The sequence below is a fragment of the Leucoraja erinacea genome, chromosome 4 (genome assembly GCF_028641065.1).
Source record: "Leucoraja erinacea ecotype New England chromosome 4, Leri_hhj_1, whole genome shotgun sequence".
Lineage (NCBI taxonomy): Eukaryota > Metazoa > Chordata > Chondrichthyes > Rajiformes > Rajidae > Leucoraja > Leucoraja erinaceus.
The window spans coordinates 101,683,131-101,705,152 of record NC_073380.1 but is presented as its reverse complement, the minus strand read 5'-3'; the positions used below and the strand labels follow the sequence as shown (position 1 = coordinate 101,705,152).

General features: G+C 43.8%; 1 protein-coding gene across 1 annotated transcript in view; it reads right to left on the bottom strand.

Moving 5' to 3' along the window:
• dok6 (docking protein 6) overlaps positions 1-22,022 on the bottom strand; it is a 479,143-nt gene that overhangs the window by 27,421 nt on the left and 429,700 nt on the right. The window contains exon 7 of the mRNA XM_055634869.1: positions 19,755-19,869. Coding sequence (XP_055490844.1) covers positions 19,755-19,869 — 115 coding nt within the window. The remainder of the gene's footprint in view (positions 1-19,754; positions 19,870-22,022) is intronic.

Sequence of the window (22,022 nt, the reverse complement as noted above, 5' to 3'; positions counted from 1 at the left end):
TTTACAAAAGGATGGAAAGATATGGATTGTGGCAGAAGGGATTATTTTAACTTGGCATTATGTTCAGCACAGACATTGGTGGCTGACGGACCAGTTATTGTGCGGTACTGTCTTGTGTTCCAAGCATGGGAGTCTTGAAACACACTTCTAACTCCAAGTAAAATACAGCAGCATATAAAAGCCAGAGGTTTTCAACGTGAATCTAGTTAATATCATTCATTTTAATTCAACATGCTATAGCATGTATAGTTCTGCCACTGCTCCAGGATTGTTCAGGCCAGCAAGGTTGCATTCCAGATCTGTAAATTAGCTCAGTGCAGCAGAGTATGCAAGTGGTAAATGCAAGAGGAAAATGTGGGCTGCCTTTAGGTTTTTTGATCTGATATCACTGAATGAGATCATTTTCTAAACACTATAGTTGCAATTAATTTAAGGTGTTCAGTGAACCACTCGCACCACATGGCCTTCCTGTTTAAATGGAAATCCCCACCCAACAGAAATGCCACTAATGATTTTGTTTCTCTCTTTCACAGTTCTGATAATGGGCATCTTTCCACTGATGCAATCTAATCTACTGACTACTTCCAGATTTTAAGTTTTTATGTAAGAAAATGTATTGAGTTTACAAAAAACATGCTTACACTTTTAATGATTAACCCCAATAATAATAAAAATGCATAAAATGTTATATATACACTGTATATTTTATGTTTTTGTTTGTTTTCTGAGTCCATGTGCCACTGTTGCCACAAGTGCTGCTATTATTAATAGTGCACTAATATTGTCTATTAATTGGTTTGCTAGTTTCTTTAATTATATACTGAACATTTTTTTGTTTTAATGGGATTTACATATTTATGTTTACATATCTTTGTGCTGATGAACATAAGAATTCCATTGTTTTGTTTTGGGACATCTATGTATAGATATTATATATAACTAAAACGCTCATCTTGTTTGTTTGCAGGTTTGTGTTGTACTTCTATTTGCGCAAAAATGGTACAGAATAGCGCTACATTTTGTTGGCCAACTTTACTCAACATTTTCCTGTGGTGTCAATGAAATAGGCTTTGTTTAGGGGTTGCACAGGCTAGATGCAGGAAGATTGTTCCTGATGTTAGGGAAGTCCAGGACAAGGGGTCACAGCTTAAGGATAAGGGGGAAATCCTTTAAAACCGAGATGAGAAGAACTTTTTTCACACAGAAGGTGGTGAATCTCTGGAACTCTCTGCCACAGAGGGTAGTTGAGGCCAGTTCATTGGCTATATTTAAGAGGGAGTTAGATGTGGCCCTTGTGGTTAAGGGGATCAGGGGGTATGGAGAGAAGGCAGGTACGGGATACCGAGTTGGATGATCAGCCATGATCATATTGAATGGCGGTGCAGGCTCGAAGGGCCGAATGGCCTACTCCTGCACCTAATTTCTATTTTTCTATTTTTCTATTTTTCTATGTTTTGCTTGGTGGTATATTTTAAAGTTATTAACGTTTACAACTTAAAACTCTCATCTTGGTTGTTTGCAGGTTTGTGTTGTACTTCTATTTGCGCAAAAACAGTACATGATAGCACTGCATTTTTGGCCCACCTTACTCGCCATTGTCGTGTTGTGTAAATGAAACAAGTTTTGTTCAGATTGATGGTATATTTTAAAAGTTATTAACGTTTAAAACTTAAATTACCAAAACAGCGACCCCACCCGCACATGCGCAGTTGGGAGAGGGTTCCCATGCGCATCTTTACTGGCATCACAAAGGGCACCCAATGTGTCCTCGGCTGCGCCTGCGCAGTTTGGGCCTTTCCAGAATTCAGATCGCCATCTTTTTTTCACAACGGCGACACGGGTAAGATTACTTCCATTTTACTGCCATTTACTGCCATCCGATTACTTCCATTTTACTGTTGCTCCGGGCCCGTGGGGCCGCCTTGGCGTGAGGCTGGGGCTGTGTCTGCGGGCGACGGCGGCCAGCTCTGGGGGTGGGGAAAGGCCACTCCGACGATCCGAGCCCTGGGCGCTGAGTGCTGTTGCTGCTCCGGGCCCTCACCGTAGCAGAGGTGAGGATAGGATGGGGGAGGGGCAGAAAGTGGGTGAGGTAAGGTGGGAGTGTGAGGGAGGAGGAATAGAGGGGGAGGAGGAGGGGGAAGTGGGGGATGTAGGTAGTGGGGAATAGAGAGAGAGAGAGAGAGAGGAGCGCAGTGGGGGAAGTGCAGAGGGATAGTGGAGGGTTTAGGGGGAGGTGAGGAGGCGGGGGTTAGAGGGGATAGGAGAGGGGTGGGGAGGGGAGAGAAGTTATGGAGGGAGGGAGTGACTGAGGGTAGGGGAAGGAGAGGGAGGGAGAGGTGGGGAAGGCATTGTGGAGCGGAGGAGAGGGGAAAGAAGAGGGAGAGTGAAGAGGAGGGTGAGGGAGTGCTGTGGGTTGAGGGAACTGAGCTGCACCTGTGCAGTTGGGGGCTGTGGGTAAGTGGTGGAATATTGCATTGGGGGAACGGGTTACATTGGGGGACCAGGCCTCCTGTGTGACAGTGGGTCCCGTTTAGTCTAGTAAGACAATAAAACACTCTTGACTCTTACAGCTACAAGTTTCTCATTCTATCTGTACCTCACAATGCTTGTGCGTAGAATAATATATTCAACTTGACTAAGTTTAGTTTAGTTTAGCTTTGAGATACAGCGTGGTAACAGGTCCTTGGGCCCTCCCAGACTGCGCTAACCAGCGATCACCCGAACACTAACACTATCCAACACAATAGGGATGATTTACAATTTTTACCAAAGCCAATTAACCTACACACCTGTACGTCTTTGTAGTGTGGGAAGAAACTGGGAAACCGATGCTGTCACACGGAAGACGTAAACACTCTGTAAACATAGAAATTAGGTGCAGGAGTAGGCCATTCGGCCCTTTGAGCCTGCACCGCCATTCAATATGATCATGGCTGATCATCCAACTCAGTATCCCGTACCTGCCTTCTCTCCATACCCCCTGATACCTTTAGCCACCAGGGCCACATCTAACTCCCTCTTAAATATAGCCAATGAACGGGCCTCAACTACCTTCTGTGGCAGAGAGTTCCACAGATTCACCACTCTCTGTGTGAAAAATGTTTTTCTCATCTCGGTCCTAAAGGATTTCCCCTTTATCCTTAAACTGTGACCCCTTGTCCTGGACTTCCCCAACATCGGGAACAATCTTCCTGCATCTAGCCTGTCCAACCCCTTAAGAATTTTGTACGTTTCTATAAGATCCCCCCTCAATCTTCTAAATTCTAGCGAGTACAAGCTGAGTCTATCCAGTCTTTCTCCATATGAAAGTCCTGACATCCCAGGAATCAGTCTGGTGAACCTTCTCTGTACCCACTCTATGGCAAGAATGTCTTTCCTCAGATTTGGAGACTGTACGCAATACTCCAGGTGTGGTCTCACCAAGACCCTGTCTGTAAAGAGAGCAACCATGGTGAGGACTGAACCCTGGACTCTGGCGCTGTAAGGCAGTAACTCTACCGCTGCACCACCGTGCCACCCCTTAAGTTGAAAATATAAAGTATTGGAATATATTAAAATAGACTAAAACAATTAAATACATACATTGTTAGCTTAATTAATTAACAAAAAAGTGTAAATGAGCAGAATTTTACCCATCTCCCATGCACCTGCTGCACTTTATTAACGTCAATCCAATTGCTGAACCTGGGCCAGGTATCATCTACTTTAGTGCCAGGGAACAGATTTCATAGTGCAAATGTGTGAAAATTGCAGGAAGTTGGATTGCTATTGCCAGAGAGTCCCATGAAGAATCCAACATCCGACAGTGGTTAGACGTTGCCAGCAATAACTCATTAGAAAGTTTGGGACTTTTTCTTTCAAAAATGAGTTCTGCACCTCCTGACATCAACATAAGGGAATGCCAGCAGTTTGACTTGCAACTGTTAGCAATTCTCAGGAAATTCCGAGCCAATATCTCCAGTCAAAGCCGTCAGATTTAAATAGATTAATATATAACAACACATATTAAATTGGCAATGCCCTAAGTGAAAAAGCATCACTATAATTTACTTAACTGCAGTGACAGTTCAAACCAATAAAAAGGTGTGGGATTTAGGTTTTTGTGGAAATAAAATTCCAGCATTAAATTTTTCCTTGAGCTTGCTGCATGATAGTGATTTTGTGCAAATGTTTTTTTTAATGGATTCCTACATTAATCTAACTTCTGGTATCCTGTGAGAGGAAATATGTTGTTAAGCTGGAAAGGGCGCAGAGAAGATTTATGAGGTTATTCTCAGGACTTGAGGACCTGAGGTTGAGCAGCCTAGGACTTTATAAATAATCGGGAAGGGAATGGAAGGTTATGGTCTGAGCGCAGGTATATGGGACTAGGGGAGAATATGTGTTCGGCACGGACTAGAAGGGTCGAGATGGCCTGTTTCCATGCTGTAATTGTTATATGGCTATATGGTTATACCTTGGAGTGCAGGAGGATGAGGGGTGAGTTAGATAGAGATCTAGGGGCTAGTGGAGTCGAGGGATATGGGGAGAAGGCAAGCACGGGTTATTGATAGGGAACGATCAGCCATGATCACAATGAATGGCGGTGCTGGCTCGAAGGGCTGAATGGCCTCCTCCTGCACCTATTTTCTATGTTTTTATGTTTCTAACTTATAGAGGCTTTTATTCATGGTAGGGGAATTAAGAACCAGAGGACATAGGTCTAAGCTGACATGGAAAGATTTAATAGAAATCTGAGGGGTAACATTGTTTTACATGCAATGCAGTACAAATGATATGCAATGCATTTTTAATGTAATGTTGCCCCTTGTCTGGACCTTGAGTCCGTAATAATGTTTATTATTATTATTATTACACAAAAGATGGTGGGTATAAAGAACGAGCTGCCAGGGGAAGTAGTTGATATAGGTACAATCACACTGTTTATAAAGCATTTAGACAGGCACATGGATAGGTTAGATTTAGATGGATGTGGGCCAAATGCAGTCAGGTGGGACATGTAGGTAGGGCATGGTGGTTGGCATAGGCAATTTGGGCCGAAGGGCCTGTTTCCACATAATATGACTCTGTATACCTACTGGATATATTCAGTAGGTTCCTTTTTCATCCTTGCTCTCACTAATGTTCAATTCCGTTACATTTCCTATCACCTCTAATCTAATCTCTGCGTCTCTATTACTCTTACTCCCTTTTTCTCCCTTTCCTTCATGTTATAGACTCCCAATTCCCAAGCTTTTATCCCCATTTTCCTCTTCTCACTCCCATTTCTCCTGACTCCCATATTTCTAATTCCTCGTGTTCCTTTGGTTCCCATCATCAATCATCCCTTTGGCCTTGTTCCTCTTAGAACACGCACATTATTGATTTGAATTATTCCTTGAGAATGTTTTCTGTCATGCAGATGCCTTTATCTCTTGCAGTTGTGCAACTTCTAATCTCCTCAAAACTTTGTTGTCCCAGCCATTCCATGAGAGGCAACAAGAAATGAGGAGGTTCAAACTAAGTTTCTGCATCAAATCACATTGGTGGTCTTCGGACTGTTCATGCTTTTATGACCATTTCTAAATGTTTCTGATCAGAAGCATTTGGCATTCTATCCAAATGAATGGGGCCAGCCTAAGAGGTGTAAAGTTGAGATGCGGAATCGATGAGTGTTTACCCATCTCAGCACAATCCGAAACCACCTCTGTGATGAATCCACAGATGGAGCTGAATGTCGAGTGCATTGGTATTTGATATGAGTACATGCACAATACACGGCCAGAAAGCCACAAACACACTTGTGCATGAGAGGGACAAAGCCAATGTTTCTCTTACAGACTACCATCCAAAGGAAAGTACAGTTCAGCCTACAGTTGCAGCCATGACAACTGGTATCGGAATTCAGCATGTCTTCATTCTGTTGCTCCTGACAAACACTATCATTAAGCCAGTGAAAAACAGATGGGAATTCATGATTGAGTCACTCCCGTGTCCTTCCTTGTGTCCTAGAGCTCAGCATTTGTCAGGTAGCATGTTTATTCTTTACACATCATTGCGGGCAGAATTTCTTGATGTATTGGGAATTACAGACAAATGATAAGCTATGTTTTACAGCTTGTTCCTATCTTGTTTATTATCCAAGGATGCTTCTAGAGCACTCATTTCTTCTCCAGACTTCCATTCTAATTAAATGTGATCATTATCAGATTAACCATCAGTTGAGACTATTTTACAATTCTGTTGTGATACTCGTACTTGTGTTGGATGAGATAAACAGTTTAAACTATCTCAGCAAATTCAAATTCACACTGGATGGCTTGAACCACCCGGTAATGTTATTCGTGTATTTAACAGTACATTAAAATTCATCTCTTTCACTGGCTTCTTCAGAACTATACGTACTAGAAATGGATATTGATGATTACAATGCAATTGCAAAGTTTTCATGACTGAGTCATGACATTCCTGAAATGCCGCCAGTCGTTTAAGCAAATGTATCAATTTCTGCATTGGATGACCATGTAATAATAACATTCTTCATGACATGCAAGCTTAGAACATTACCAAGAAGTAATTGGGCCCTGTTCGCCTAATTTGGTGAGATTCAGTTTGGTGGCTGATAATGATCTATCCAAATTTTGATTGCATGAACTGGCTTGCACAGTTTAGATGGGGCATTCCCTGAGCAAGCCCCAGACAGGAACAGGGACTCTAATTTGGTGAGATTCAGTTACTCACTGGTTCTTGCCTCACCGCCTCCCTCCACAATTGGGAATGATGGAAGGTGATCACCACCTCCAAATCATATCTCTAGTCTGACGTCACCAATTCCTGCACTACTTCAGTCGGCTGGTTTTCTCTTCATCTGTAAATAAGCACTTTCTACCATACATTATTCAACCACCCATGCTGTTGTTAGCCTCCATACCTGACACTAGCCAAGCACCAATCAACTGGTCTGCATGAACCTCCTCCATCCACCCACTTACTACCTGCCATCATTGACTCACCAACACACAACGTTCATTGCTTTGCACAGCTCTGGTCAAAGAACAAAGGACAAAGGACATTTCTTGTCACATACACATTTCTGGTGTAGTGAAATTTGATTTGCAGCACACCAATAAAAGTAAGGCACTACATTAAAAAATAATTTAACATAAAACATAAACACATCCTCCCACAACGGTTCCCACTGTGAGGGAAGGCAACACAGTCCAGTCCTCTTCCTCTTGTTCACCCGTGGTCGGGGCCTATTTGAGGCCTCCACAGTCGCCACAATGGCGGCCCGATGTTTCAGGCCCTCTTCAACGGCTTGGAGTGTCTGGAACGGCCGCTTCCTCCCCGCAGACCGCGGCTCCCGAAGTCCACGGGCCGCACTGGTCGGAGCTCTGACAATGGCGATCTCGGCGAAAGATCCCAAGCACCGTGGTGTTTAAAAGTCAGCACCGCCGTGGCTGGAAGCTCCGCATCGACATCTCCGCAATGTTGGGAGTTGGCGGTCTCAGCCCACCGCACGGCGACCCGGGCAAGGCAAGGTCCGCTCCGCGATGGCGCTCCAGCGCTGCACCACCGCCGAAGTTCTGGCTGGTCCCAGCAAGAAAAGCCACTCCAGTCCCGTTGGTAGGCCGCGAGGAAGGGGCGAAGATACGGCTCGGGGGAGAAAAGCCACATCTCTGACCAGGTAGCGACTGAAAAATGCAGTCTACACACACACACACACACACACACACACACACACACACACACACACACACACACACACACACACACACACACACCACACACACACACACACACACACACACACACACACACACACACGCATAAAAAAAGATTAGACCTCCAAACAAAACTTTTTAATGTACTAAAAAATAAAGAAAAAGGTGAAAGGACGGACAGCTACAGGCTGGGCAGCCATACTCGATGGTGCCCCCTCGACATCAGTGACAGCAGGCCCCAATAATCCTCTGCATATGACCCTCTGTCCCTTCCTCCTTTCATTCACCAACTCATTGTCAGGCTTCTCTCCAGTGCAATCTTCCCTACCTGGCTCCAGATTAATGCGTTCTTCACTGGTTCTATGTGCAAAGGATAGGTCATTTCCAAAGTAAAGATGATTAAATGATGCCCACGCTTTAGAACATGGGTGCTACTGAATTTCCATGGGCAGACTCTCAACCAAACCATTAGCCATTAAACCATATTTGGAAGCACCGAGGAATTTGTAGGTAAATCAGGTTGCTCCAAAACGGATGGGCTAGGGACAAAGTCATTGGCTACTCAAATTGTGGTTAGAGCATTGGTACTAATTGAATTTCCATCCACAATTCATCTCTTCTGGAATTTTGCTGCTCAGGCGGTGACACAGTGGCGAAGCGGTGGAGTTGCTGCCTTACAGCGCTTGCTGCGCCGAAGACCCGGGTTCAATCCCAGCTACCAGTGCTATCTACCGAGTTTGCACGTTCTCCCCATGACCTACATGGGTTTTCTCAGAGAGCTTCGGTTTCCTCTCACACTCCAAAGACATACAGGTATGTAAGTAAATTGGCTTGGTAAATGTAAATATTGTCCCTAGTATGTGCAGGATAGTGTTAATGTGCGGGGATAGCTGGTCGGTACGATCCCAGTGGGCTGAAGGACCTGTTTCACTGTATCTCTAAACTAAAAGTAATCATTCAAATAATTTCGACCTTGAATGCCAAGGTAAAATGATGATATTGACTTAGTCACAAGTTAAACATCTCTCCGGAATTTCATTTCTAATTAATATTATGGAAACAGCAATCAGTTGAAATGTTTATTTGTGGTCAAGGCCTTTTACTGTTATCCTTATGCCATCATTGAAAATCAATATAGCCCCCAGTTAGCGATGATATATATTTATCTTTGAAATCCTGCCTTATCTTGAGATTAAAAGGGGCATTCAAACCTTCAGGAGATGTGATTGGTGAAATTGCGTGGGAATATATTTAAGTGGTTAGAATGTCCAGCATAGTTACAGGTTATTTATGCCAATTGATCAAATCCACTGATCTTGATTTCCTTGAGCTGACTTCTAACCCTGTTGTCAAAACTCTTTCACCCTTCTCCACCATTTTTTTTGTCTAGTTTTTCCTTAAATCCATTTTTGTTGTTTAGTTAGCTTAGTTTATCGTCACCTGTACCGTGGTAGAGTGAAAAGTGTTTTGTCAAGTACTCGGCTTGATGGTGAGTTCCAATTTCCAAGCACCTTTGAGGTTAGAAGTTTCCAAATTGGTCTTGTAGATATTTTTGGTGTGGGCCCTATCCTTGGTTCCCACACTGCTGAAATGTGCCCTCTTTCTCATGGAGTAACCATGTCGTACCTTGATTCTGAAAGCCAGTTCCAGTGCAGTCACTGGAACCACGTTTGATAACTCCCACTTTTTTCACACAGAGAGTGGTGAATCTCTGGAACTCTCTGCCACAGAGGGTAGTTGAGGCCAGTTCATTGGCTATATTTAAGAGGGAGTTAGATGTGGCCCTTGTGGCTAAGGGGATCAGGGGGTATGGAGAGAAGGCAGGTACGGGATACTGAGTTGGATGATCAGCCATGATCATATTGAATGGCGGTGCAGGCTCGAAGGGCCGAATGGCCTACTCCTGCACCTAATTTCTATGTTTCTATGTTTCTATAAAGCTGCGGACAACATCCAAACGTCTTGAACCAGAACAAAGGGTCACAGTTTAAGGATAAGGGGGAAATATTTTAGGACCGAGATGAGAAAAACATTTTTCACACAGAGAACCTCTGGAATTCTCTGCCACAGAAGATAGTTGAGGCCAGTTCATTGGCTATATTTAAGAGGGAGTTAGATATGGCCCTTGTGGCTAAAGGGATCAGGGGGTATGGAGAGAAGGCAGGTACGGGATACTGAGTTGGATGATCAGCCATGATCATACTGAATGGCGGTGCAGGCTCGAAGGGCCGAATGGCCTACTCGTGCACCTAATTTCTATGTTTCTATGTCTTTTATGCCTCATGGCTGCTGCATTAAACTGAGGACAATTTCTATCCCATCTTCCCAACAACTATCCAAAAAAACCTTTCCACAAATTAAAAAGCTTCCATTCTATGTAATCTTCTTTTTCCTTGTTGTCTTCAACATTTCTTCGATGTGATTTTTGGAATATATTCATAATCTTGTGCAGCATTTCAAATGTGGGGGAAGTAAGATCTTTTATAAATTGTGCACTTCCCAATTCTACATTTCTAAACATTATCTTATGTTCCTTTGAATGTTAATTACATTATTAATCTACATCTCTATTTTGTTGGGTTAGATGAAACTACACCATTTTATCTGTCCAGCTATTCCTTTGCTCCTATGAGGAACAACAGTTTAATCATAAAATATGTTGTTGATTATGTGTGACCTCCCACTGGTTATAGCTGGTGCTTGAGCTAGTGTTGACAGCAACATCATCCAATTTACTAACTCCTTGTTGCACAGTAAAACAAGAACATTTCTCACCCAGGGAATATTTTATCTAACTCCAACACTGGCAGCTAATTGGGTCATTGTATCGGAAAAAAAACAACAATAAACACTTATCTTATTCACCCCCTGATCATATAACCATATAACAATTACAGCACGGAAACAGGCCATCTCGGCCCTTCTAGTCTGTGCCGAACACTTAAGCCTCTGTCCCACTTAGGAAACCTGAACGGAAACCTCTGGAGACTTTGCGCCCCACCCAAGGTTTCCGTGAGGTTCCCGGAGGTTTTTGTCAGTCTCCCGACCTGCTTCCACTACCTGCAACCTCCGGGAACTGCACGGAAACCTTGGGTGGGGCGCAAAGTCTCCAGAGGTTTCCGTTCAGGTTTCCCAAGTGGGGCGGGCATTATTCTCCCCTAGTCCCATGTTGAGTGTCTCAAAGAGCTTTACACATTAGAATGCTTTTGACGTAGTACTGATCGTGAGGTGATTAGGGATCATTTTCTTTGTTGCTGAGACATTGAGGATCATAGTTATGATTTGAGCACTGTGGCAGCACTTGTCGCTCAGTTGAAAGGGTGTACATTCTGATAAGTGTGAGGTGCTACATCTTGGCAGGACAAATCAAAATAGGACGCACATGGTAAATGGTAGTGAATTGAGGAATGCAGTTGAACAGAGGGATCTAGGAATAACTGTGCACAGTTCCCTGAAGGTGGAATCTCATGTATTTTGGGTGGTAAAGAAAGCTTTTGGTGTGCTGGCCTTTATAAATCAGAGCATTGAGTATAGAAGTTGGGATGTAATGTTAAAATTGTACGGCATTGGTGAGACCAATTCTGGAGTATGATGTACAATTTTGCTCGCCCAATTATAGGAAGGATGTCAACAAAATAGAGAGAGTACAGAGGAGATTTACTAGAATGTTGCCTGGGTTTCAGCAACTAAGTTACAGAGAAAGGTTGAACAATTTAGGTCTTTATTCTTTGAAGCGCAGAAGGTTAAGGGGGGACTTGATAGAGGTCTTTAAAATGATGAGAGGGATAGACAGAGTTGACATGGATAAGCTTTTCCCACTGAGAGTAGGGAAGATTCAAACAAGAGGACATGACTTCAGAATTAAGGGACAGAAGTTTAGGGGTAACACGAGTGGGAACTTCTTTACTCAGAGAGTGGTAGCTGTGTGGAATGAGCTTCCAGTGGAAGTGGTGGAGGCAGGTTCATTGGTATCATTAAAAATAAAAAATGAGAAGGGAATGGAGGGTTAGGTACAGTGCAGGAGGTGGGACTAAAGGAAAAAAAATCGGAGGATTATGGTCTGTTTCCGTGCAGGTATTATGGGGACTAGGGGTGAATAGGGGAGCATGTGTTCGGCACGGACTTGTAGGGCCGAGATGGCCTGTTTCCGTGCTGTAATTGTTATATTGTTATATGGTTATATTCAGCCTATGAGCAAACCTCGTATACAGTGGAGTGTTGAAGGATTACTAGAATATCTGAGGCACTGTCTTTTACATCAGATGAGGTCTTATCTGCCTGCTCAGATTGATGCACCAGTTGCAGTAATATTCTTCAGAAAGGAGGGAAGGCTCCAGATTCCAGCTCCAACCACCATCACTAGAATCAGAAACTGGAAGGAACTGCAGATGCTGGTTTAAACCGAAGATAGGCACAAAGTGCTGGAGTAACTCAGCGGGTCTCATATCCTTAAATATATTTCCTCTCACAAATCATTCAATCCACAATAACTATTTGGTGAGTATTCATGTAAACACATCTACCATGGGCAGCACACAGAGTTTATGCAACGTCAACCTGGCAAGTTTTGTACAGAGGTGATTACATTATAAGAAGATGGCACACTTAAAACCTCAACTGCATTTAACTCTTTTGAGGTGACAGACTATCGAGATTTGTTTAGGTTCTGAGGCAATTTGGAAAGCAAGAGGTCAAGATAGTAATAGACAATAGGTGCAGGAGTAGGCCATTCGGCCCTTCAAGCCAGCAACGCCATTCAATGTGATCATGGCTGATCCTCCCCAATCAGTACCCCATTCCTGCCTTCTCCCCATATCCCCTTATTCCGCTATTTTTAAGAGCTCTCTCTTGAAAGCATCCAGAGAACCCGCCTCCACTGCCCTCTGCGGCAGAGAATTCCACAGACTCACCACTCTCTGTGAGAAAAAGTGTTTCCTCGTCTCTGTTCAAAATGGCTTACTCCTTCATGTTCTAAATGGCTTACTGGTTCTGGACTCCACCAACATCGGGAACATGTTTCCTGCCTCTTGCGGTCCAAACCCTTAACAATCTTATATGTCTCAATGAGATCTCCTCTCATCCTTCTAAACTCCTGAGTGTACAAGCCCAGCTGCTCCATTCTCTCAGCATATGACAGTCCAGCCATCCCGGGAATTAACCTTGTAAATCCCTCAATAGCAAGAATGTCCTTCCTCAAATTAGGGGACCAAAACTGTACACAATACTCCAGGTGTCGTCTCACTAGGGCTCTGTACAACTGCAGAAGGACCTCTTTGCTCCTATATTCGAATCCTCTTGTTATAAAGGCCATTCGCTTTCTTCACTGACTGCTGTACCTGCATGCTTACTTTAATAGACTGATGTACAAGTACCCACAGATCCCATTGTGCTTCCACTTTTCTGCAAAACAAGATAAATAAGCTGATTGAGTAGCTAAATACAATTTAATGCAGAGAAGTATGAAATAACATATATCAACTGAAAGAAATCAGGGAAGATATACACCTGATGGCTGATGGGAAGAGTTGGTCTTGAACTTGAGGTAAGGGTGTTTAGGACTCATTTGCATGAACAGAACACAAAAGTAGGTTAGTTATGTTGAGTATGTGATACATAATTGTTTGGTCACAGCATGAGCATTATATTACATTCTACTTATAAAGCTTTAGGGGGGGACTTCATCTCCTGAGAGAGTGAGCAGAAAAGATTTACTGAAATGGATTCAATGGTGGGTAATTCCAGCTACAAATTTAGACTGAAGAAGACAGGATTGCTCTCCTTTGAGTGAGATATTTGGTCATGGTGTTCAAGGCCACAGCTGGTTTAGATGGAGAGATGGGGTGCCATTTAGAAGGATGAGGGGGATTCTTATAGAAACTTATAAAATTATAAAAGGACTGGACAAGCTAGATGCAGGAAAAATGTTCCCAATGTTGGGTGAGTCCAGAACAAGGGGCCACAGTCTTAGAATAAAGGGGAGGTCATTTAAGACTGAGGTGAGAAAAAAAATTTTTCACCCAGAGAGTTGTGAATTTATGGAATTCCCTGCCACAGAGGGCAGTGGAGGCCAAGTCACTGGATGGATTTAAGAGAGAGTTAGATAGAGGTCTTGCGGCTAGTGAAACCAAGGGATATGGGGAGAAGGCAAGCACGGGTTATTGATAGGGGATGATCAGCCATGATCACAATGAATGGCGGTGCTGGATCGAAGGGCCGAATGGCCTCCTCCTGCACCTATTTTCTATGTGTCTCTGTTTCTATTCACTGAACAAAGACCAGGAAATAAACTTAAAATTGGGGGGAGCAAAATCAAAGGGTGATGTGAGGTTTTTTAAATTAAATTCTGATCTGGAATTCTAAATGTTGCCACTGCCTGTAAGGATGATATAAACAGATTCATTCAATGCCTTAAAAAAAATAATTGGATAAACACTCGACAGAGAAAATATTCAGGGTCACGGGTGAGGAGCAATTGAATGGAATCAATGGGATTATTCTACCAGGATCTAGCCCAGATTTGATGGGCTGAATGGCTTTCTTCTATGCCGTAACAACTCTACTATTCTATAGAGAGCTCAACTTTAATTTAACATTTCCTGAGATTTTTTTCTCACATTTACACAAAACCATGGTCTTAAACATGTTGATTACTGACTCGGATGCTTTAGTTACACAATGCACAGCACAGGGAGCTTTATCTCATTAATTGCAGACACACACATTCTTGGTCTCTTAGTCCTGATTCGGCTTGTTGTTGATTCAAATCCCAGTCTGGAGATTTCAATGCAAGATTTAAGCTGAGGGGATTTCTGTTGCATAAATGAGTGATAAATTAAGCGCCAAATTCCTCGAAGGCAGACATGTCACAGCATGAAAATGACCCAGAGGGCTCTTATTAGTGTTCAATTGTCCTGACAATCTATTGAATTGATAAAGACATCCTACAAGCAGGTCTCCACATCTCTGGATGTGTGATCTCTGCTCTTTCAAGGGATGTAAAGTTGGTGTTTAGTCCCTGTTCTGCCATCAGAACCCATTGCAGGTCACTCATGCTGCATGCACACCATTCTTATGTTTGTCCCTAAACCAACATCACAAAAGAAGCCACTCAGTTATTACCACTTGGTTATTCACGGGGACTTGCTTCTCAAATTATCCCTACATCATAAGCACAGACAAGCTTATGAATACATGCTTTGGGACACCAAGCGCTTGTTCTTTCTAACAAATGGAAATGTCCGACCACATGTACATCACTTCTTCCTGCAAAAACCATGTGATAAGGAATCAGACCCAGAATTTAATGCCAACCAATGTGTTCTCACTGAGGCAGAATGTTAACCTCCTTTGAAATACCAGCACATCTCCGCCCAGTGATTGCCATTACATCAAGTTTCAATAGACAATAGGTGCAGGAGTAGGCCATTTGGCCCTTCGAGCCAGCACCGCCATTCAATGTGATCATGGTTGATCATCCCCAATCAGTAACCCGTTCCTGCCTTCTCCCCATATCCCCTGACTCTGCTATTTTTTAAGAGCACTGTCTAGCTCTCTCTTGAAAGCATCCAGAGAACCGGCCTCCATCGCCTTCTGAGGCAGAGAATTCCACAGACTCGCCACTCTCTGTGAGAAAAAGTGTTTCCTCATCTCCATTCTAAATGGCTTATTCCTTATTCTTAAATTGTGGCCCTGGTTCTGGACTCCCCCAACATCGGGAACATGTTTCCTGCCTCTAGTGTGTCCAAACCCTTAACAATCTTATATGTTTCAATGAGAACACCTCTCATCCTTCTAAACTCCAGAGTGTACAAGCCCAGCTGCTCCATTATTTCATATTATTTCATATTATTTCAGCATATGACAGTCCCGCCATCCCAGGAATTAACCTGGTAAACCTACGCTGCACTCCCTTAAAAGCAAGAATGTCCTTCCTCAAATTAGGGGACCAAAACTGCACAAAATACTCCAAGTGTGGTCTCACTAGGGTTCTGTACAACTGCAGAAGGACCTCTTTGCTCCTATATTCGATTCCTCTTGTTATGAAGGCCAATATGCCATTTGCTTTCTGTACACAACTGTAGGTGAACACTTTCCCAGTTTGTATCCCTGTGACAGAAAATACTCAAGTGGAACTTTCTTTAGTTCTGAAGTCACTTTCTTTAGTTCTGTCATAGGAAACAGGGATGGAGGCAAAGGAAGATGGCAGAAGGCTTCATCAGTCACTCTAATCTAATGATGGGCACCATGACATCTGTCCTGCTGGATTTTAATATTAAATTGGATGGCAACTCACTAGGACATGCACAGCATTAGTGGCCTGGAATGGGTTCTGATGGCAGAATGGAGACTTAACCACCAAATTTACATTTCTCAAAAGTGCAGAGATCACAGAGGGCGGCAGGGTGGCGCAGTGGTAGAGTTTTTACCGTACAGCGTCAGTGACCCACATTCAACCCTGACTACCGGTGCAGTCTGCGTGGAGTTTGTATGTTCATTTCTCCGGGTGCTCTGATTTCCTCCCAAACTCCAAAGACGTACAGGTTTGTAGGTTAATTAGCTTTGGTAAAAATTGTAAATTGTCCCTAGTGTGTAGGATAGTGCTGGTGTATGGAGGTGATCACTGGTGGGCCTGGACTCTGTGAGCCTGTTTCCACGTGATATCTCTAAACTAAACTAAACACATCCAGAGATGTGGAGACCTGCTTGTTGGATGACTTTCAAGAGATAATTCAATAGATATTTGGAACCATTGAAATTGCCACAGCACCGGGGAAAAGGTTGCATCATAAGCTGGTTTGGGAACAGTTCCATCCAAGACATTCCAGAGAGTTGTGGATGTAGACCAGACCATCGCACAGAGCATCCTCCCTTCCATTGACTCCATGTACATTTCACGCTGCCTCGTCGGGGTCACCAGCATAATCAAGAACCAGTCTCACTCTGGTCACTCCCTCTTCTTCCCTCTCCCATCAGACAAGATACAAGATGCAAGGTACAAGATACATTTATTTGTTACATGTACCAATTGCTACAGTGAAATGTGTGGTCACCATACAGCCATACGTATAATAAAGAGCACAGAACACGATAGTCTTTAACACAGACATCCCCACACAGCGAGATCAAAGTTTCCCACTGTGAGGGAAGGCTCTAAAATTCAGTCATCCTCCTCCATTGTTCACCCGTGGTAGGGGGGCTCCCGAACCCCTCGCAGTCGCCGCCACTGTTCAGGCCCGCTCGCCGGGGTGATGGAACTCCGACGTGGGAACGGGAGAACCACCTCAATGGCTTGGACGTTCGAATCGGCCACTTCCTACCGGAGTCCACGGCTCTCGAAGTTCACAGGCCGCGCTGGTCGGAGATTCAACGCTGGCGGCCCTCGGCAAAGGGTCCCAGGACTCCTCGATGTTGGTCAGCGCCGCCCGCGCTGGGAGCTCTCCAAACCCCGGCTCTGAGATGTTGAAGCAGCAGGCCCAGCACTCCGTAGCTTCAAACGGCGATCCAGGTAGGCATCCGCCTGCTCCGTGGTGAATCCAGTGCTGCAACGCTGCCGCTGAAGCTTTGTCCAGTCCCCGGCAGGAAAGGCAGCGCCAATCCAGTTGGTGGGGGGGGGCGAGGACGCGACTCGGAGAATAGTCGCATCCTCCCCCGGAAGTCTGGGAAACGGTTTCCCCCTTACCCTACCCCCCTCCCCCACATAGAAAAACTAAATAATCCTCCAAATCACACTTTTAAAACAGGTTAAAAATTAAAAATAGGTCGAAAAACAGACAGACTGTAGGCAGAGGCAGCCATCAATGCAGCGCCCCTAGAGGTACAGAAGTTTGAAAATGCACACCACCAGCTTCAGGGACAGTTTCTACCCAGATCACGAATCCAAGCGTACGGAAATGCTTCAGTACTACCTTAAATGTCATATCGTCCACAGTGTTCATCGCTCTCTTAGCAGTGATTGGTTCAAAAAGGGACACAATAGACAATAGGTGCAGGAGTAGGCCATTTTGCCCTTCGAGCCAACACTACCATTCAATGTGATCATGGCTGATCAGCCACAATCAGTACCCCGTTCCTGCCTTCTCCCCATGTCCCCTGACTCCGCTATTTTTAAGAGCTCTCTATTTTCAAGCTCTCTCTTGAAAGTATCCAGAGAACCGGCCTCCACTGCCCTCTGAGGCAGAGAATTCCACAGACTCACAACTCTCTGTGTGAAAAAGTGTTTCCACATCTCTGTTCTAAATGCCCTACCCCTTATTCTTAAACTGTGGCCCCTTGTTCTGGACTCCCCCAACATCGGGAATATGTTTCTTGCCTCTAGCGTGTCCAAACCCTTAATAATCTTATCTGTTTCCCATCTCATCCTTCTAAATTCCAGAGTGTACAAGCCCAGCCTCTCCATTCTCTCAGCATATGACTGTCCTGCCATCCCGGGAATTAACCTGGTGAACCTACGCTGCACTTCCTCAATAGCAAGAATGTCCTTCCTCAAATTAGGGGACCAAAACTGCACACAATACTCCAGATGTGGTCTCACTATGGCTCTGTACAAGTGCAGAAGGACCTCTTTGCTCCTATATTCAATTCCTCTTGTTATAAAGGCCAACATGCCATTTGCTTTCTTCACTGCCTGCTGTACCTGCATGCTTACTTTCATAGACTGATGAACAAGGACCCCCAGATCCCATTGTACTTCCCCTTTTCCCAACTTGACCCCATTTAGATAATAATCTGCCTTCCTGTTTTTGCTACCAAAGTGGATAACTTCACATTTATCCACATTAAACATCATCTGCCATGCATCTGCCCACTCCCCCAGTCTGTCCAAGTCACCCTGCATTCTCATAGCATCCTTCTCACAGTTCACACTGCCACCCAGCTTTATGTCATTTACAAATTTGCTAATGTTACTTTGAATCCTTCCATCTAAATCATTGATGTATATTGTAAATAGCTGCGGTCCCAGCGCCGAGCCTTGCGGTACCTCATTAGTCACTGCCTGCCTTTCTGAAAGGGACCCGTTAACCCCTACTCTTTGTTTCCTGTCTGCCAACCAATTTTCTATCCATGTCAGCACCCTACCCCCAATACCATGTGCCCTAATTTTGCCCACTAATCTCCAATGTGGGACCTTATCTAATGCTTTCTGAAAGTCCAGGTACACTACATCACTGACTCTCCCTTGCCCATTTTCCTAGTTACATCCTCAAAAAATTCCAGAAGATTAGTCAAGCATGATTTCCCCTTTGTAAATCCATGCTGACTTGGACCGATCCTGTTTCTGCTATCCAAATGTGCCGCTATTTCATCTTTTATGATTGACTCCAGCATCTTCCCCACAACCGATCAGGCTAACTGGTCTATAATTCCCTGTTTCCTCTTTCCCGCCTATCTTAAAAAGTGGGATAACATTAGCTACCCTCCAATCTTCAGGAACTGATCCTGAGTCTATAGAACATTGGAAAATGAACACCAATGCATCCACGATTTCTAGAGCCACTTCCTTAAGTACCCTGGGATGCAGACCATCAGGCCCTCAGAGCCTTCCGTCCCATCAGTGTCCCCAACACCATTTCCTGCCTAATGTGGATTTCCTTCAGTTCCTCCATCACCCCAGATCCTCTGGCCACCAGTATACCAGGAAGATTGTTTGTGTCCTCCTTAGTGAAGACAGATCCAAAGTACCTGTTCAACTCATCTGCCATTTCCTTGTTCCCCATAATAAATTCATCTTTTTCAGTCTTCAAGGGTCCAACTTTGGTCTCAACTAATTTTTTCCTCTTCACACACCTAAAGAAGCTTTTACTATCCTCCTTTATATTCTTGGCTAGCTTACCTTCGTACCTCATCTTTTCTCCCCGTATTGCCTTTTTAGTTATCTTCTGTTGCTCTTTAAACATTACCGAATCCCCTTGCTTCCCGCTCATCTTTGCTACGTTGTACTTTTTCTCTTTTTTTTATACTGTCCCTGACTTCCCTTGTCAGCCACACATTCCATTGTCAGGCACACATTTATTAATTTTAACATGTGGAAATCAATGCCTCCGATTCACTTGCCTTGTAAGCTATACAGTTCGTTGACACTGTTCTGCCTGGTGATGTGATGCCAGTACGCGCTACGAGGAAGTGTTATCGTCATTAGTGTCATCTCCTCACTCGGACTGGATTGCAGCTGAAAGACAAAAACGATGTTGCTTCAGACATGCCTGGAAATCAAACACCAAATAACATCTTCAGCCAAAAGAACCTTTGAAAGAATGCTATGGATGAAATCATAAATGTAACGCTTTAACATGGCCTGGTGTTTCTATAAATCGTTAATTAGACTGTAGGATGACAGTGCGGGAAGTGAAAGCAATTTTCACTTTGCCTCCAGCAACAGATGTATGCAGAGGCTAGATCTGGCTGCTCCTTCCTTGTACCTTGAACAACACTGTTAGTGCACACCAGTAATCACTTACATTGCCCGCTTGCAAAATCACTCGACCACAGAACTGGAGCCCTCTAATTAGTGCTGTGGTCACAGGAAGCTTCTGTTTACAAGGGTAATACATTTTTAAAATGTTAAAGATGAGAGTGGTTCATAGGTGTTTATGCGAGCATAGAATTCTTCGTAATCTTATGTTATGAAGAACTCTATGCTCCCAAATACAACATCTCAGAAATCTCAAATGAAAACAAAAAATACTGGAAACAGTCGACAGGTCAGGCAGCATCTGTGGAACAAGGAGCAGAGTTAATGTTTCAGGTCAATGATCAGCATTGAAAGTGGGAAAAGTTATAAGTAAAACAAGTTCAAAGCGGGCAAGAAAAGGGGCAAAGAGAAAGAAAGGAGGCTGTACAATGGGGCAGAGGCCAGTCGAGAGCAAATGTCACGAGGGATGGTGGGGCTGTCGTAAAACAAAATATACTTCCAGGGAAGGGGTGTATATTTAGTGGGAGGTGATGAATGAAACTGAAATGATGAATGTGAACAAAAAATGGACTAAATACTGGAAATGTAAGATACAAAACTGGAATTCTGATTACCTGAAATTGTTAACTCGATCTCAAGTCTGAAGGCCTTAACCTGCTTAATGGGAAGATTAAAGGTACACAAAATTGCTGGAGAAACTCAGCGGGTGCAGCAGCATCTATGGAGTGACGAAACTAGGCAACGTTTCGGGCCGAAACCCTTCTTCTGAAGATGGGAAGATTAAATGCTTTATCTCAAGCTTATCTTAAGCTTCATTGGGAGAGTGGAATAATCCATTGAAAGGACTGTCAGGTGGAAGTGGGATGAAGAATTAAAATGACAACAAACTAGAAGCATTTAAAAATGTTGGGTTGGGTCTTCCTGAATTTACGCCGAAGGGCCAGAGGTAGATTATAACATCAGGATGATTTGCAACTTGGAAGGTACCTGCATTGTGGTATCCCTGTGCACCCACTACCCTTATCCTGCTTTGTATTACAGTTCACTGATTTGGGAAAAGCTGTCACAGTAGTATGCAGTGCATTTTGTAGATGGCATATACTGCAGATATTGTGTCTTGGTGGTGGAGGGAATTAACATTTAGTGGTTGATCAGGCTCCAGCTAAGTTGGCAACATTATCACAGAAGGTGCTGAGCTTGTTGGGAGTTGTCAGTGGTGTACTCATCCCCTCAAGTATAGAATGTTCCATCATGCCTTGCAGATGGTGGAAAGACTTTGGGCATCATGAGATAAATTACCTGATCCCATAGCCATCATATTTTGTGGGGCTGGTCCATTTGAGCTTCTGGTCAATATTGAGTCCCATGATGATGAGCAGGGTTTGATGATGCTGATACCATTATATGTCAAGGATCAGTGGATACATTCTCTCTTGTTGGAAACGCATCAAGGTCGCTGTTCATATCAATTGCACATTTGGGTGCCACAGTGGCCAGTGCCAGAGACCCGGGTTTGATCCTGACCATGGGTGCTGTCTTTAAGGAGCTTGTACATTCATAAGTACTCAGAGCAGAATTAGGCCATTCGGCCCATCGCGTCTATTGCACCATTCACGTTTTCCACGTGATCTGTGTGGGTTTTCTCTGGGAGCTTAGTTTTCGTCCCACATTCCAAAAATGTACAGATTTGTTGGTTAATTGGCTTTGGTTTAAAAAAAAAAAAATCCTAGTGTGTGTGTAGGATAGTGTTAGTGTATAAGGATCACTGGTCAGCATAGACTCGGTGGGCCGAAGGGCCTGTATATATCTCTAAACTAAACTAAATTGAATTAGATTGCTTGCTGGAACTGATTTCTGGGTAATAAGTGTCAACATGGGCTTTCCTAGATTGTTGGAATGTCACCTATTAT